The sequence below is a fragment of the Thyridium curvatum genome (genome assembly GCF_004353045.1).
Source record: "Thyridium curvatum strain D216 chromosome Unknown NODE_13_length_580902_cov_83.771903, whole genome shotgun sequence".
NCBI lineage: Eukaryota > Fungi > Ascomycota > Sordariomycetes > Thyridiales > Thyridiaceae > Thyridium > Thyridium curvatum.
The window spans coordinates 363142-378639 of record NW_022156768.1 but is presented as its reverse complement, the minus strand read 5'-3'; the positions used below and the strand labels follow the sequence as shown (position 1 = coordinate 378639).

General features: G+C 56.3%; 6 protein-coding genes across 6 annotated transcripts; 1 reads left to right on the top strand and 5 right to left on the bottom strand.

Annotated features, from left to right (window-relative positions):
* Nucleotides 1-601: 601 nt before the first annotated feature.
* Nucleotides 602-1993, bottom strand: E0L32_003126 (uncharacterized protein; the record flags this gene model as incomplete). Its single annotated transcript, XM_031137392.1, has 1 exon — nt 602-1993. One exon carries the CDS (start codon nt 1991-1993, stop codon nt 602-604), a length of 1392 nt encoding a protein of 463 aa, XP_030999194.1.
* A 2124-nt stretch (nt 1994-4117) lies between these two features.
* E0L32_003125 (uncharacterized protein) lies at nt 4118-5012 on the bottom strand (the record flags this gene model as incomplete). The annotated part of the gene is made up of 2 exons (XM_031137391.1): nt 4118-4751; nt 4807-5012. The coding sequence occupies 2 exons, from the start codon at nt 5010-5012 to the stop codon at nt 4118-4120; spliced, it is 840 nt and encodes a 279-aa protein (XP_030999193.1).
* A 1014-nt stretch (nt 5013-6026) lies between these two features.
* E0L32_003124 (uncharacterized protein) lies at nt 6027-6460 on the top strand (the record flags this gene model as incomplete). The annotated part of the gene is made up of 3 exons (XM_031137390.1): nt 6027-6141; nt 6232-6345; nt 6435-6460. The coding sequence occupies 3 exons, from the start codon at nt 6027-6029 to the stop codon at nt 6458-6460; spliced, it is 255 nt and encodes an 84-aa protein (XP_030999192.1).
* A 313-nt stretch (nt 6461-6773) lies between these two features.
* Nucleotides 6774-8086, bottom strand: E0L32_003123 (uncharacterized protein; the record flags this gene model as incomplete). The annotated part of the gene is made up of 3 exons (XM_031137389.1): nt 6774-7153; nt 7307-7392; nt 7665-8086. 3 exons carry the CDS (start codon nt 8084-8086, stop codon nt 6774-6776), a joined length of 888 nt encoding a protein of 295 aa, XP_030999191.1.
* A 908-nt stretch (nt 8087-8994) lies between these two features.
* E0L32_003122 (uncharacterized protein) lies at nt 8995-9798 on the bottom strand (the record flags this gene model as incomplete). The annotated part of the gene is made up of 1 exon (XM_031137388.1): nt 8995-9798. The coding sequence occupies one exon, from the start codon at nt 9796-9798 to the stop codon at nt 8995-8997; it is 804 nt and encodes a 267-aa protein (XP_030999190.1).
* A 1652-nt stretch (nt 9799-11450) lies between these two features.
* Nucleotides 11451-13693, bottom strand: E0L32_003121 (uncharacterized protein; the record flags this gene model as incomplete). Its single annotated transcript, XM_031137387.1, has 4 exons — nt 11451-12086; nt 12227-12756; nt 12816-12878; nt 12937-13693. The coding sequence occupies 4 exons, from the start codon at nt 13691-13693 to the stop codon at nt 11451-11453; spliced, it is 1986 nt and encodes a 661-aa protein (XP_030999189.1).
* Nucleotides 13694-15498: the final 1805 nt, after the last annotated feature.

The following is a 15498-nucleotide window of genomic DNA, read 5'->3' as shown; positions in this document are numbered from 1 at the left end:
GTTATTTTCTGGAAGGAAAAAAGGAGTTGTACATAAAAGCTGGACGTTGTCGGTGGGATGGCTTTTTCTAAACTGTGTTTGATATTCTCTGGCTGAGTGTATCGTTCGCTGTCTCGTCTGGAGGAGAGCTGTTTTCTTTTAGTATCTTGAGCATCGAGCATTAGGGAAAGGAAAGGCGGTTATGATCAGTCTTCAACATGCAAATTTTGGTCTTCACGGGCACACAGGCTCCCAATATCAAAAACGAAAGTTCAATTCGAGAGCTTTAACTGAAGGGGCCAGTGTGTCCCAGGGGAGCGCCCATCTTCTATCCTCGAGACCCTCATGCCATGTGTGTCTGTGACTTGTGCATATGCCAACTCAACGCAAAAAACGCTTAAGGCCCAAAACTCGCCGAGAGAGATAACTACCAAACCGGAGGAACAGAACCTCAACGCCCCAGATCCATGCACCGCTCCAAACCCAACGAGAATAAACACCGTCACGCTCTATCAACAGAAAACAAAAAGCTGTCCAAGCAGGCACTACCCGCCCAGAGACCATCTGCTCGTCTCATGCGAATAGGGAGCACATCGTCCCAAAGATAGCCTCCAACCCTCCCTCACTCTCGCCGAGCAAGGCACCGTCCGTCCTTGTCCTCCGCCGCCGCCGCCGCCGCCACGGTGATCTGCGTGCCGAGCACATCCTCCCAGTGATCCCCAACCCATCCCACCACCTTCTCGACGTCCCAGAAGCCCCTGTCGTCCCGCACGGCAAAGTCGGGCGCGACGCCGAAGCCGTCCTCGTCGTCGCCCAGCAGCACAATCTTCTTGAGCGCCGAGACCGTCCGGCCCCGCAGCCACGGGTCCAGGTCGCGCGGGACGGCGGTCCGGATCGCCTTGGTGATGTCCTCGCGCTGCCTCCCGGCGACGAACTCGTCGCGCCGGGCCTCGAAGACCTCGCGCACGCCGGGGAACGCGGCAAACGCGTCCGTCCGCACGCGCGCCGCCACCTCGTCCGCCGTCAGGGACGGCGGGTCCGGGGCGAAGCGCCCCGCCGCGCGGCAGGCCGGGATGAACTCGTCCTGCCAGGCGCGGAAGGCCGGGCGCGTGGCCATGCGCTTGCGGTCGTTGGCCTTGAGGCCCGCGCGGCCCTCGTCGCTGCCCACGAGGCCGGCGAGGCGCGCCGTCGTCGTCGGCGGGTCGCCCGGGCTAGAATCCGCCGCGGCGGCGGCGGCGGCGGGGGGCCGGACCCAGAACAGGCGGCACGTGGCGGCGTACTCGAACATGGCGTCGAGCGAGGCGAAGGGCCGGTCCCAGAAGCCGTCGCGCCTGAGCCCGAGGAAGGCGAGCACGGCGGCCGGGTCGCGCGACAGCTCGACGCGGGCGAGCCTCTTGTTGGACCGCTCGATCTCGGGGACGCGGATGCTGAGGGCCGTCTCGTCGATGGTCAGGCCGTAGGGCCGGATGGTCGAGCCGAGCAGGTTCCAGATGTCGCCGTGGGCGTGCTTGAACAGCATCCAGTCGAGCTCCTCGACCGAGGCGCAGATGCGCACGTCGACCTGGATGTGCTTCTTGGCCGCGGTGGTGCCGGGATCGTCGGCTCCGTGGTCGTCGTCGTGCTCGGGCTCCAGATCGTCGGGCCAGGGGACGGCGAGGTTGGCAGCTCTGTCCTGCTCCTTGGCCATGCGCACGGCTCCCAAGGCCGCAGCGATGATGTCCCAAGCGTTTGAGATCTCGTCATTATTGCTGGGCGAGTTTTCTTCATCGGCCGTCTCATCAGACGACTCGTCCTTCCCAGCCAAGGCGGAAGCCATCGCGCCCTTGGGGACCGCAACGAGCATGTCGATGTCGCCGTGGTCCCGCTTACCGGGGCCTTCGATCGGCGACCCGACGCGCTCAAAGAGCTCGCTCAAGACATCCCGGCAGCGTTCCTTGACCGTTTCGTAGATCGCCGGGGGCATGCGTGGCGTGTAGAGCGGATCCGGCCCGGTCGCAAAGCGGGAGCCGCCCATGACGGCGCGTGAGATGTCCGGGACCCGAGGCTGTGGCGCGCTGTTCGGTGTTTGGCCTCAAAATAGAAAGTGAGGCAAGCCAAAATATACGTTCTAATTGGTATGAATTGAAAGTGTGGTGTGGTTAAATAGGTGAGAGGAGCGAAGAGAGGATAGGACGCTGTCCTAGGCGAGAAGGTGGAATGGCCGCGTTTGCGCTTTGAAGCAAGAGAGGCTCAAGTCTTTGTCCCGAAGGCGTTGAAAAGGAGAAAGAAGTAGAGAGTGAGGTCGAGATCAATATTCCAAGAAATCTCGACTGGACAAGAGTGAAAGATGTAGCCGGAGCTCACGAGTATGGTGCTGCTTCTGAGGTGTGTGTGCAATGTGAGGGGTGACGCAGCCGCGCCGCTCCCAGACTAGGAATGCACTCTGAGTCACAGGGCCGTTTGTGATAAAGTCATGTTTATGATACCTGTTCTTCTCCCCTTCCAATGCCACGGCTATGCGAGGGCATTTCTGTGGCAGATATATGTATGATGTGAGGTGATGAGGATCAGTCACGCCGATGACTGGCCCAGAGTAGGTAGCGCCAAATCTTGTCACCCGGCTTAGTCGTCAGCATAGAGCACTCCAAAAGTCAACCACGAGCAATCTAACCATTACACGACAGCAATGCAACATGACATTCCAAAATCTCGAAGCTATCGTATAGAAATATCATTGTCTTCGGGCAGGTGTACATTCCTCTCAGACTGGAGATATGGGTACTCACAACAAGCAACTCCCATGCTTTCCTACTGGATATTATACCACATGGTAACCTTTTTCATTGATGCAGACTTGATGTTTTACAAGATTACTTTTGCAAGAACGATTTCGGACAAAAGATTTTGAAGCAGATCATTCAGATCCATGCCTCCTCGATGGTCTCAGTCAAATCCATATCTGGTCCTCATCAGTCAGATACCGTCATCCAACATGAGGCCTCGCGGTATAGTTGATATCGATTGGATTGAATGGAGATTTTACTGGAAAAAGAACCTGAAGGCAAGAAGGAAGAAGGGATTCCAGTCTGGCGCACTTCTGTCAATCTACAACCGCTGAAAACTCAGCTCGCAAATTCAGTTCTTATTGTCATAATTATCCAAGGCCATCTCAGCACTTGAGCTCGGTTGAGAGCAATGAGCCGGCTTTCATTCTGGCGTAACTATACAATACATCTCAGGATATGATTTCATTATACCTCGACTGTTCTGATATTGCAATGACTATGATTACTTTCAGCTGATGAACGAACCAAGAAAGACACAACTCACCCAACCCCTCTTTATAATCATCATATAGTATTCATTGTTCAACACAAAACTGAGTTGCGAATTTATAGGCTGTCAGTAGCCACTATTATATATAATCACAAATAACCTGGCCAGTCAGTATGCTCAGATGGAAAGCAGCAAACTTCGGACTAACAAATGAAATTCTGGCCCTCTATTTGCGCCTTATAATGTTTGTTCGTAAAGAAGAAACAAGTTAGTAGATAGGTTAGAGAGGTCACAAGATAGCATAGAAACAGTAGAGCTGAGCCAATAACACTTGGAAGAGCCCTGCAGATCAAGTTCAAGATCAAAGAGCATATCCGAGGATGGTCCCCTACAGACTATTTCTCATACACGCTATAGCACCATGGTAGAATCATCACCACGTTTGCACAGCTGAAAAAGCAAATTGTTGTAAAAAGCTTATCAAATGAATCATAGCTAACGACTGCCTGACTGGTCCACTTGCAGATGGACGTGCTTCATGAATGGAAATGACGCCCCAAACTCCATGCTACTGCGAAAGGCAAGTATGTCGACCCAAAGATACGAGACCTAGCCCACCTGCACAGGTTCCCTTCCTCCATGTGGCCGGCCTCCAATATCAAATCTGATACCTCCTGTTCGTGATATTGATGTTATATCGCACACGCTCCAGTGTGTTTCTGTATCTTGCCACACCAGCAAATTCGTCGTCTTCGATGCGAAAAGCCTCGCCTTCGTGTCCCCCCATACCTGCATCCATTTGGTCGTTGGTGTCGACAAGGACAGAGGTCAGCAGCCCCTCGTCGTCCGACTCGTTGTTGTTTACACATGCCGTACAGATATACTAATCTGTACCGGCCGCCCGTCGCTTCCTGGGAATGACTTCCTCGCCGGCCTGGCGCAGAACAAGCCTCTTGGAGACCAGGGCCATGAACTCGGGATCCATCATGCCGACGCAGTCGACATAGACCTGAGGCGGGCAATTGCTAGCTGCCTCGACGATGAGGTCTTCGAAAGGAATGTCGTGATCGAGGCATTGGTAGTACGCATCCTGAAGGCGGCCCATCCGTCCCGAGACGTCGTCCTTCTCTCGCTTGCGGGCGAGGCTCTTCCAGAGGGTGACCGAGTAGAGGCCGAGTCGGTGGTCCAGGCTCTCCTTGGCCATGGCGCGGACGACGTCATCGAGGAAGCGGTCAGCCAGCGACCAGAGAGTCAGGATCTGCTTGGTCGAGAGGCTGCCGCCGGTGTGCTCCTTGCGGAGACTGATGCCGGGATTGAAGTGGGCTCGATAGACAATGTCGACATAGAAGCCAAAGTCGGCTGGCTGGACTTCCTCCAGAGTCATCTTGCCGTCCTTGCTCTCCATAAAGCTCCCGTTGAATGCTGCCTCGAAGTAGCGCGAGTTCTTGGTCAGGAGCTCCTTGTGGACCTGGAACGCTTGGGGCCCGACCTTGATCGTCACGATAGTCAGGGGCGACCTGTCGAGGGTCAGTGAGATGCTTGGGAGAGAAGCGAGAGGGGAGGAGGGCTGACCTGAAGAGATGAGCGGGGGAGGGCTGCGCCGCTGCAGACTTTGCTTTGTCGCCCTTTGCCGGGCTGGTCTGGGACTTGGTGAACGAGAGACCGGCACCAATGATGGTCTGGTTCATGTCTTGGTTGGTGTCTTCACGGTCGCTGTCTCTCACACCAAAGCTCTGGCTGTCAAGGTCCATGGTGGAACCGGCGCGAGTGGAAGCCATGTCGGACTGCAGAAGGCTTTGCCTGGAACTGAGGTCGGGTCCTCGATGATTGACCCGGGGGTAAGAATGCATAGTATGCGTGGGAAGCGATGAATTAAATAGGCGCGGGTCAAGGCAATCGATGATGGGAGTCTACAGGGGGGGCTCAGAGATTGCTGCTTTGCCAAACGTTGGTGAATGAAAGATGAAGAGAAGGGGGAACAAGGAGAGACTTGGATGTGAGGAGGAGGTGGTCGGCAGGCAGTGCAGTCGCAGGCAGCGTGAATTGCAAGCCCGGAAAGAACAATGAGATGCGGGTGAGTGAGGGAGCGCTGGAGTTGTTGCCAAACCGGGTCAGGGTCAGGCTGGAGTGAGTCCGGACCCTCTCTTCTACCTACTTAGGTATGTTGCACCTCACCACCGGTCAGGGTCGCAGGGCGGCGAGTGAATGGGCGCTCGGTCTATCGGTCTCTCAATGGAGGATGCGCCCCTGCATCTCCCGGTTCGGCACTGTGCTGTTTGCTCTGCTTCCTCGCTCGGCGTGGTTTCGAGTCGGCGAGTCGACGCTGGTCGAGTCGTGAGAAAGTGACTTTGAACATGGAAGGGCCTCCTCCCTTCTTCCTGTCGTTGCGTCGGCAGCCAAAAAGATTGGCAGGTACAGGGGTTGCATCCCTTGTAAAGCTCCCCTGTACCCGCCAGTCGTTCACGCCCAGGCGGTGGGCTAGGTGACACGCTATGCAATTAGCCAGACACGCCAGAGGTTGGCAGTTTCGCTTAGTTGCATGGATGGAGGACCACACTTTCTTTCACCTCGCCCCACTTTTAGGAAGCTTTGCTGATTGATAAGAGAAGAGATAAGAGAAGGTTGTACTCACGACCACCGAAGCAGACAAACGACCTTCATCTCCATCCCTCCTCATACAGCTCGCCCGTCCACGCTCATCGCCTCAGTACCAACGACTCTCATCGGCGCCAACACATATCTCAGGCCTACACCTCTCACTCTGACTCATCCACAACCCGATCAGGCATACCATGGAGAACGGCGGCGCAGTGAGCCAGGGCGAGGGTAAGGACCCCTCCAGCTTCCTGAGCGAGATCATCGGCAACCCCGTCGTCGTCAAGCTGAACTCGGGCGTCGTGTACAAGGGTAAGTGGATCCGTGTATATCTAGAATGCGAATCTAGAGCGGTTTCGGGGTGTTGTAGAGGCGCATGCAAGGGACTCACATGTGCCACAGGTGAACTGCAATCCGTCGATGGCTACATGAACATCGCGCTCGAGAAGACCGAGGAGTACGTCAACGGTGTGAAGCGGAGGGCCTACGGCGATGCCTTTGTAAGAGGCAACAACGGTGAGTCATCAGCATTTTCAAGGCTGTGCGCCTGTCGCCGTTGCGTTTGCCGCGCAAAGATGGCCCGGTCGGTGCTAACCTGTCGGCAGTCATGTACATCTCGGCCGACTCATGATAGGGCCAGGTCGTTGGAAAGGGAATTTTGGTTGGGAAGGGCATTCCAAGGCAATGGCGGCAGAGGAGGTTGGTGCAGGACATGGCGCCCGAGATCACGAGGATGCTAGGCCGGGGCCTCTGTCCGTCCCGGTGAAGAAACTCATGCACCAGGGCATCAATTTGATGACTCGAATCAAAAGCCAGGATATATCGCTGGCATAGAAATCCAAATTATCTCTCATCCTCCCACTCACCCATCCATCTCCTGCGCATATCACAACCTGTCCGTCCACGCCATGTACGTATGCCCGTGCACCAGCACCTCCCCCCTCTCATTCCTCCGCACGTCCTCGCCACCCAGGATCCCGTCGAACCGCGCCCGCACCTCCTCCCGCTCCTTGCCCCGCAGCACGGCGAGCTGGCTCAGCGTGCGCATGCGGCTCCACAGCGCCTCGGGCGCCAGCCACACGCTCCACGCGACCTTCTTCTCGCCCAGGGGCAGGCTGAAGCGCGGCAGGCTCTCCGCCGCCGCCCCCGCCGCCAGCAGCGTCGCCCTGAGCACCCGCAGGGGGTTGCTGGTGCCCTCCATCTGCGACGCGAAGACGCCCTGCCAGCGCTCGTGCCGGAAGCGCGGGTGCCCGTCGTCGGGCAGCGCGAGGACGAGGTCGTTGAGCTGCTGCTCCCAGGCCGTCGAGGCCGGCCACGAGGCGGGCTTGTTATCTTGTCGTGTGCGTGCGATAGGGGACATGTTAATATTGGGCCTTGTCTCTTGGTGTTCTTGCGATGTGCATTCTTGCCTTGTTGCATGCAGCCTGGCGATTGTGGATGTGCAGTGGTGTGTGTGTGTGTGTTGCGCTTTACGTACAGTCCTCGATGTTCCAGATCATGCCCAGCACGGCTTCGGGTTTGAGCACCCGGTGCAGTTCCCGTAGTGTTTCCTCTGTTGCGAACCTTTTTGGGAAATATCTGGTGTTTCAGTGCATGCTCATCACTCATATTCTATCTTCCCATCTCACCTCTTCCCAAGCTACCTACCTCACCACCACCGTGGGCGAGCTCAGCCTCGAGACAAGCACAGCACAACTCACCTCACCTCATACAACTCGACCACAAACCCCATATCCTCTCAACCTTCCACGTCACGTCACTCCCACGCAGCTCTCCCCCACCACTGCAAAAAAAAAAACACAATCAAAAGAAAGAAAAAGAAAAAGAAAACTCACCAATGAAAAGCCTGCGCAACAACACACCCATCCGCCCACTCGTCCCCGACGAAAGGCATCCCCTCCGCGCGGCCCTCGACGACCCGCACCCCGGGCAGGCCCCGGGCCACGAGCTGCTCCCGCATCGGCCCGTGCGGCTCCACGGCCAGCACCTCGAACCCCTCGTGCCTCCGCGCGGCCAGGGCGGCAGCCAGCGCGGCCGTGAACTTGCCCGTCCCCGCGCCGAGCTCGAGGACCCGCGCGCGGCGGGCGCCGTCGTGGCTCCGGTCCTCCGACAGGCGCATCCGCGCCAGGAGCTCCGCGACGAGGGCCGGCGGGTAGGCCGGGCGGTGGGCGTCGTAGGAGGCCGCGTCGCGGAAGCCGCGCGATGCGGCGTCGGGGAGGGGGTCGCCGGCCGCTGGCGCCGACGGTGGTGACGACATGGGTGTGTGTGTGTAGTGTGCGGCGGTTGTGGCGGTGATGATGAGCCTTCGGAGGGACCACGATCAATTGTGAAGAAAAGCTTGTGATTTATGGAAGGACGAAGTATTATGCGACTCGAAATGTCTTGTGGGAAAAATATCAAAGAATCTTGAAAAAGCGTCATGAATGACGAATGGAGGACAGTCAAGGTTGCGGGGGAATTGCTGATCTCATTTCGGAGGGGGATGGCGCAAAGCGGGCGGCGCTTCGGGGGGGGGAGCGGGGGGCAGGCCAGCAGCATCAATCCTGTAGGGTCCTCGGAGCCGCACCTCGGGGCCTTAGCCCGGGATCCCCGTTCTGGACAGCACAGCCAACCTGCTCCTAAAACGAGAAATTGGCAAGGCTACTACGAAACTCATATCCATGATCACGTATACATAGGTTCTTCCGTATCGAATTTACATATACAATGCCAAAACAACATCATAAAGACCGATTTAAAAGGTCAGAGATCGCACTGGTATGCTGCTTTAGGTACACCTGTCACGTTTTGCACACATCAGAAGAGATAGAAGTAATGTAAACTTTTTTTTAATTGTTGTACACTAAAAAAGGAAGGATTTTGTCGTCATTAGGTGTAAACTTCTTGGGACACAACCCCTGAACCAACAAGACTCATTATGCCGTGATGTGATGATGTAGTAGTAGTAGTTGAGTGAAAGTCCAAAAACGCCCCAAGTCCATGCTGAGTGTGCGCGTGAAGATGTGTAGGGAGAGACACAGGCGCCCCAAAAGCTCCGGTCCTTCAACAAACTAATGCCAGTACCAGCAGAAAAAAAAGAAAACTCCTTGCTTAATCGGATGCCAATTTCCTTGTTTCCTTCATCAAATCGAGAGAAAAAAAGGGAGCAAGCAGCAGTGTGTCGCTTCAGTTGATGGCAATGCTGCGCTTCTCATGCTTGATCGCCTTGGGCACGCTGACGTGCAGGATGCCGTCCTTGAGGCTCGCCGACACGCCCGCCTCGTTGACGCGCGTGGGGAAGCTGAAGGCGCGCTGGAACTCGCCGATCGAGCGCTCCTGGTGCCAGTAGCGCTCGGCGGGCTGCTGCTGCTGCTGCTGCTTCTGCTGGGCGTGCTCCTTCTCCGTCTTCTTGGCGCTCACGACGCCCTTCTCCCTGGCCGCCTCGGTCTCCTCGTCCGAGACGGAAGCGTGGTGGTGGCTCTCCGAGGCGGCGGGCAGGGCGCCGCTGGCCTGCGGCGCGGCCCCCTCCACAAGCCCCGCGGGCGGCGTGCCCGAGGTGTAGTTGCGCTCGACGCGGCCGCGCACGACGATGGTCTGCGGCTCGGTGAACTCGATGCTGACGTCCTTGCGGTCGATGCCGGGCAGCTCGCCGTGCAGCTCGTACGTGTTCTCCGTCTCGCGGACGTCGAACTTGGGGCTGAAGCTCGGCGCCGCGCTGCGGGAGCCGCTGGCGCCGCCGGTGCGGCCGCCCGCGCGCGAGTACGTGTCGAAGTCGTCGAGGAGGCGGAAGAGAGGGGTGAAGGAGGCGTCCTCGGCGTAGGGGAAGCGCTGGAACAGAGACATGGTTGCTGGAGTGGTGGTGGTCGTGGTGGACGAGACGGGTCTGATGATGGAGTTGATGGCTTTAATGTTGGCGGGAGTGGATGCTGTTCGCTGGCGGAGGAGTGCGCGAGGGATGTTTCTGGAGAGAGTTGACTTGCAAGAGTGCATCAAGAGGCTTTTTTGAAGTGTTGATCTTGTTGTTGTCTGCTGAAGAGAAAGGGTTGAGCCATGGTGGGCAGACCGAGGGCTGCTTTATACCTTGGATCACGCCAGCGATGTGTGCCTGCCTCGAGTTGAGGAGGGAGAAAGGAAGAAGCTTGCGTAGGCCTCTCTGCATGATTGTCAGCAACCGCGAGAAGTCGCGCGCAAGACTTGGGAGATTCTAGAATGGTAGTGAACTTTCTTTACTGGGCTCCTCTGGCGTCTCGTTGGTTGGGTGGCATATGGGGGAAGCTGCAAGAAGATGCGAGGGTGGGATCATGAATGCTCACAAAGAAGGGTCATGCACTAACAGAAGCTTCTAGAATATGTATGGTAGATTGCATGTAAACTGCTAGGAGAAATGTTAGCGAGCGGGACACAACTTTGGGCCGCCAGCTCTCCACCATGCCCTGCCCGGCACTTACACGAACTGTCACGGCGCCGCTAGAACCTTCCACGCGCCAACTGCACCACCAAACCATCTGATTGAGCTCGCATGGTCACATCGCCGCACAACAACCTCTGCGCCGTCCGGATGTTTCTGCAGCTCAATCAGATGATTCCCGCTACCCACTTGAGCCAATCCCGTCTCTTTCATCTGTTGGACAAGTCTTCTTCGACTCCATAGCAAACTCTCATTGCGTCTGGAAAAATTGCTGATTGTTGGTGATATGATGCAGGCGGGGGGGAAGAAAAAGCGGGGCCTTGAACCTCTCAAGCTCCAGCTCGTGTTGGTTGTGCAGAACTGGACGGGGCAGCTTACCTAAGCATCTGGCACAAGTCAGAGCCAGTTCAACCTCTGAACATGCATGCAGCACGGAATCAGAGCGGAATGGAAGACCAATTGGCCTAGGGGGCGTCACTACTCACTTTGTGTTCGAGCACAACTCGAGACAAGTCAACTCATCTTGATGTCATCCTTGGATGTCGTCGATGCTATTCCAACCCAATACCTCTCCTATATCACGCTCGAAAGCACGCGAGACGAGAGACGGGCCTCGCCCACACTACTTGTAATCATATCGCCATGCACGTGGGAACGACTCCTACCTGCGAGTCTCTGTTCGTCAACAAGCCCGAAGACCAAGAGCCCTGCTCTTCATACGATCTAGGGTTCTGAGCTCGGGCATGATGGTGTCTGCTGAGATGTGTCGGTATTCGGGAGCAGAAAGTAGTAGTATAGAGTTTAGACTGGCACCCCGTATACTTATGATGCCAGGAGCAATGGGTGGGGGGAGTCGTCGGCCATCGCCATGTAGACGACGCCAAGGTGTTCGGGTTGGGTAGGTAGGTATTATTCTAGAATCGCTACGGCCATGACCCAGCATAGCACTTGCGCCGTCATAAAACCCCGTTTCCGTCCTGTCCTTCTCATCCTCCTTTTGCACCCTCTCATCTCGCCCCTCCCAAGAGCTTTCCTACAGCACACTAGATCCTGTATACCAAGGAGCTTAGACGCGTGTCCGGAAAAATCTCCAAGCAAATTCCCAACTTTTTTTTCCCCACCCCTCCTCCCACCGGCAAAACAAGATTATAGCCCATCCGAAATATGTTGCTTGAGTCGTTGAAAAATGGTTTCCCCCTCACGTAATTCCAATTCCCCTGTTCTAATTGTCCATTCATTGCTGGTAGGGCGGTCGTCCTGCGTGGTATCCGGGCATCATCTGCATATGTGGGTGCCTCATACCCGGTCCGGCTAGTGAACTCGGCGCCGGGCTCTGGACGCGATTGAAGAGGCTGATCAGGCGCCGGCCGACCGACGGCTCCAGCTCGGTGCCGTCCCTGGCAATCTTCACCTCTCTGTTCGAGTTCCAAGGGTTGCGCAGGCCACGTGTCCGATAGAAGGGGAGCCTCGTCGTGGACATCCACTCCAGCTTGAAGGGCTTGCCCCAGGCCTTCGACTCGCCGCCTTCCTGCCCGCTCCTCACGCTGCTGGAATCGTCGGCCTCGCCGGTCGACGCAGTCTCCTCGACGTCGGGCGGCGCCGCCGCCGCAGCGTCTGGCGACTCTTGCCTCTCCGCCTCCCAGAATATAGTACCCCTCGACGAATCGTCTATAATCCGGCCTCGCGGTGCGAACTCGGTCGCTTCGGTGGGGATGGCCTTGGGCAGATCCACATCGTTGGCGAATTGCGCCTGTGGTGCAAACTCGATCGCCGCCGCAGGGTCCTCGTCCATAGGTGACGTCATCCGCGCATAGCCAAAGTATTCGCCCGATTTGTTCGCCGAGAAGACAAGGTATACGTTGTCGGCCGCCTATGCATGGGGGCGAATTTTGGTTAGTTTGCTTCTTGACTATGGACACCTGGCCATGGCCAAACCGCACAACAACAACTTCGTGTACGAAAGGATAGGAGGGAAGGAGAAGAAGAAGGAAGAGATCTGTGTGGATATACCTTGAAAGCACTGTTCAATGCCCTCTCGTTGTGTGACTGTGTAGCCCATATTCCCGTGCGTACACTCAAATCCAAGTCTTCCACCGTCAAGCTCTTGAGTATGAAGAATTTGTCCTTGCGTAGGCTGACTTCGGGCCGCGCTGCCGTCTGGCCGTCGGCGGCCGGCGGCGGGGGCGACGTCTTCGTCGACTTTTCCGTGTCATCTTCTGCAAACGTGTCGCTGGCAGAATCGTGATGCGCTGCCTGCTGTGGCGCCGAGGCGGCGGGTCCCGTCGGTGCAGTCACGCCTGACGCTCCTTCTACCGTGCTCTTCCGTAGGCGGCTGACAAGACGCACCGATTGGAATTTCGAATCGTGCAGCTTCTGTTGCGCCGCGACGCAGCTTTGTTCGTCTTTGAAGTTTGCAAAGGCGCAGTTGCTCTTGGATATCAAGAATAGAGACTCGAGTCCCTCAGCCTCGCCGCAGACATGGTGCACCAAGCTCATAAGGTCCGTAGCGGGAGGAAGATTGCCGATCCAAATAGCATGACCTGTTGCCGTGATTAGCCAACGCTAGTCGTGAGAAGGCTGGAATAGGGAGGAAACCAACCGCTTTGCTTTGGCTTTCGAGGTGGCCCGCGAACGACATTCGACTGGCTGCTCTGCTGAACGCCTGATGTTTGATTAGCCCCGATTGCTCCCAGTATTGGACATCCTTTTGGTGTGCTTACTTTGCTGTTGTTGGCCTTGGTCGTACATGAAAGCCGGACCGGTCTGTGGTATACCACCTGGTGCAGACATGGATCGATTCTCGGCGGGCGGCGGGGCCGGCGAGACAAACTGGTTCGGGACCATCTGGCTTTGAGGCGCGTATTGCGACGTCTGCGTATAGTAGTACGAGCCCGGCGCCGCCGCTTGTTGGTTGTTCATGATGACCTGTGCCGGGTAGTACCCCATGTTGGTTCGAGGAGACATGTTGCCTTGCTGCTGCTGGGTCGGCGACATCGGGCCCGCATAGTACGGTCCAACGTGGGCATGCTGAGGCATATAGTACTGCTGATTGGGGACAGTGCCCATGGCGCCTTGTCCGGGGTAGGGCGGTGCAGAGTGCATCTGAGCAACCATATTCGGTGTTGATCCAGCCGGGTTGTACCTCTGGGCGCCGGGCATGTACTGCGCAGGCCGGTAACCAGGCTGCGGTAAAGCATTGGCCATCGCGTTCATGTTGAAGGCGCCACCCCGGCCGGGTCCCTGAGGTCCCTGAGATTGAGGCATTTCGTAGGCCGACGCATAAGCATTGTGTCCCCCGCCTCCCGGATACTGATGTTGAAACTGCGGTGTGGAAGACAGCTGGCTATCTGTAGAGTTGTTTCCTGTCGAGTAGAGCAAGTGGGCATCTGCGGACGACGATCCAAGGCTTTGGCCTGTCACGGCATCGGGTGTTGGATACTCGCTTGCCGAGTTGGACGTGGCTGGTGCATCTCCCATTTGGGCGTGGGGATTGCCAGCAGCGTTGGCAAAGTCGACAAACGAAATCCTTTGCCAGAGTCAGCCACAAAACCGACACAAACACCTTGTCTCCAGCGGGGCAGTATAATGATTATTCACCTGGACAGCCCTAGAAAGCGGATCGAAACGAGTGGCACGAGGATTTCCCTTCCTCAATTTCGACAAAGAGGCCAGAGAGTGTGGTTAGACGGTACCAGCACGGGCTTCAGACCCCTGGTAGGATTTGTGTGATGAACAGAGGTGCCCACACAACCAAAACAGAGATATGAATGTTAAGAGAAGTTGCTGAGGACGACGTCCTGGGCCGACAAAAGAGATTTGGAGAGAAAAATAAATCAAAACGATAGAAAGATGGTCAAAGTAGAAAAGATCAAGAGCCGTTAACTCCCATAATTTAAAAGGAAGAGATGTTGAAATAGAATATCGGCATGGGTTTCCCGGAGATTTAGTGATTAGTGCCTCTGAGAAACGAGGAGAAGATCGATCGGTGTGTCAATCTCGGTCGTTGAAGAGCTGGGTCTGCCTGGGGGCTCAGGTACACTAATGCAACGAGGGTAGGATAAAGGGAACGAGTCGGAGAGCGCCAGTGATGGGATATTTTACCCCGATCTCAGAGGAAGCTCTGCGTACTTATCGGATCGAAGAGTCTCTTCTGGCAAAGAGAAGGATATTTTTATCTTTGTCCCAAGCGGGGAGCAGCTTCGGAGAGCTGGCAGAAGCTTGTATGAAGGCTGTGCTCCAATCAACTCGTGGTAGCAGGGTGCGGAGCCAAAGCTCATTCGACAGCTAGGAAAGCCACAGTCGAAGCCCAAAGGCGAGGTGTGAACTGTGGCTGAAGAGAGTTGATAGCTCCTGGGCCACGGGAAGAAATGAGGAGAGCTCGATGGGAGGGTATGCGCAGAATGAGGCGCAGTTTGGCTCGACGGAAGACAGCAAGGATATGACTGCTGTGTCTGCGTCCGTTTCGGCAGAGGATAGACGGTCAGAGGACGGGAGGACAGGCCCAGGGTCAGCTTTTTAGAGGTGAACCCTTGACGAATGCCCTTTTTAGTTTTAATTCTTGGGTGTCAGGATGGCGAAATCCACCGCGAGACGAGACAGGGACGAGAAGACCGAGAGATTGTGGAGGACAGGGGGGCCAGAGCAGCAGGACGGTCCCACGGCGTGGAGTGGTGGGTGGCCAAACTACCTTCCGTAGGGCTCAATCCGGGTAGGTAGGCGTGCTAGGCTGGGTATCGTGCCCAAGACGGCAAGGAAGTCGTTCGACGTCCCCGTTTCTTCGCAGAATTGCTAGCCCCAGAAGAGGCGTCTTGGGTGCAGGGGAGAGGGAATAGGCCAGATCCAGAGTAGAGGTATGTACCTGTCGGCCAGGGTGGATGCCGCCGCAATAGGTCCAGCGGTGGGCGAGCTAGAGAAGAGATGGGAAGCTGTCAGCAGAGAGTGGAAGGTACCGGGTCTCGGAAGATCAAAGCTTGCACGACAACCCTTGTCACAGACAGACATACAGCAGCTTCGGTAGCTCTGGTTAAAGCTCCAGCAGAGAGTTCCCACTTAAACGGGGATGTACTGAGGAGTCCAGGTAGGTACTTTTGAGGTCACAGAACGACAGGTGATCCAAGACGGGATGACGGCAACCCTTTGAGTTGCAGAGGAGAGATAGAGAGATCCCTGCTTGCTCTAGACTAGGTAGGGTAGGCAGACCAATATGGCGCGTACCAAAGAAGTCTGGATAGGAAGAGTGCACTTGAGGATACTAGTAGTAATGGTAGTCGTAGTAGGTAGTA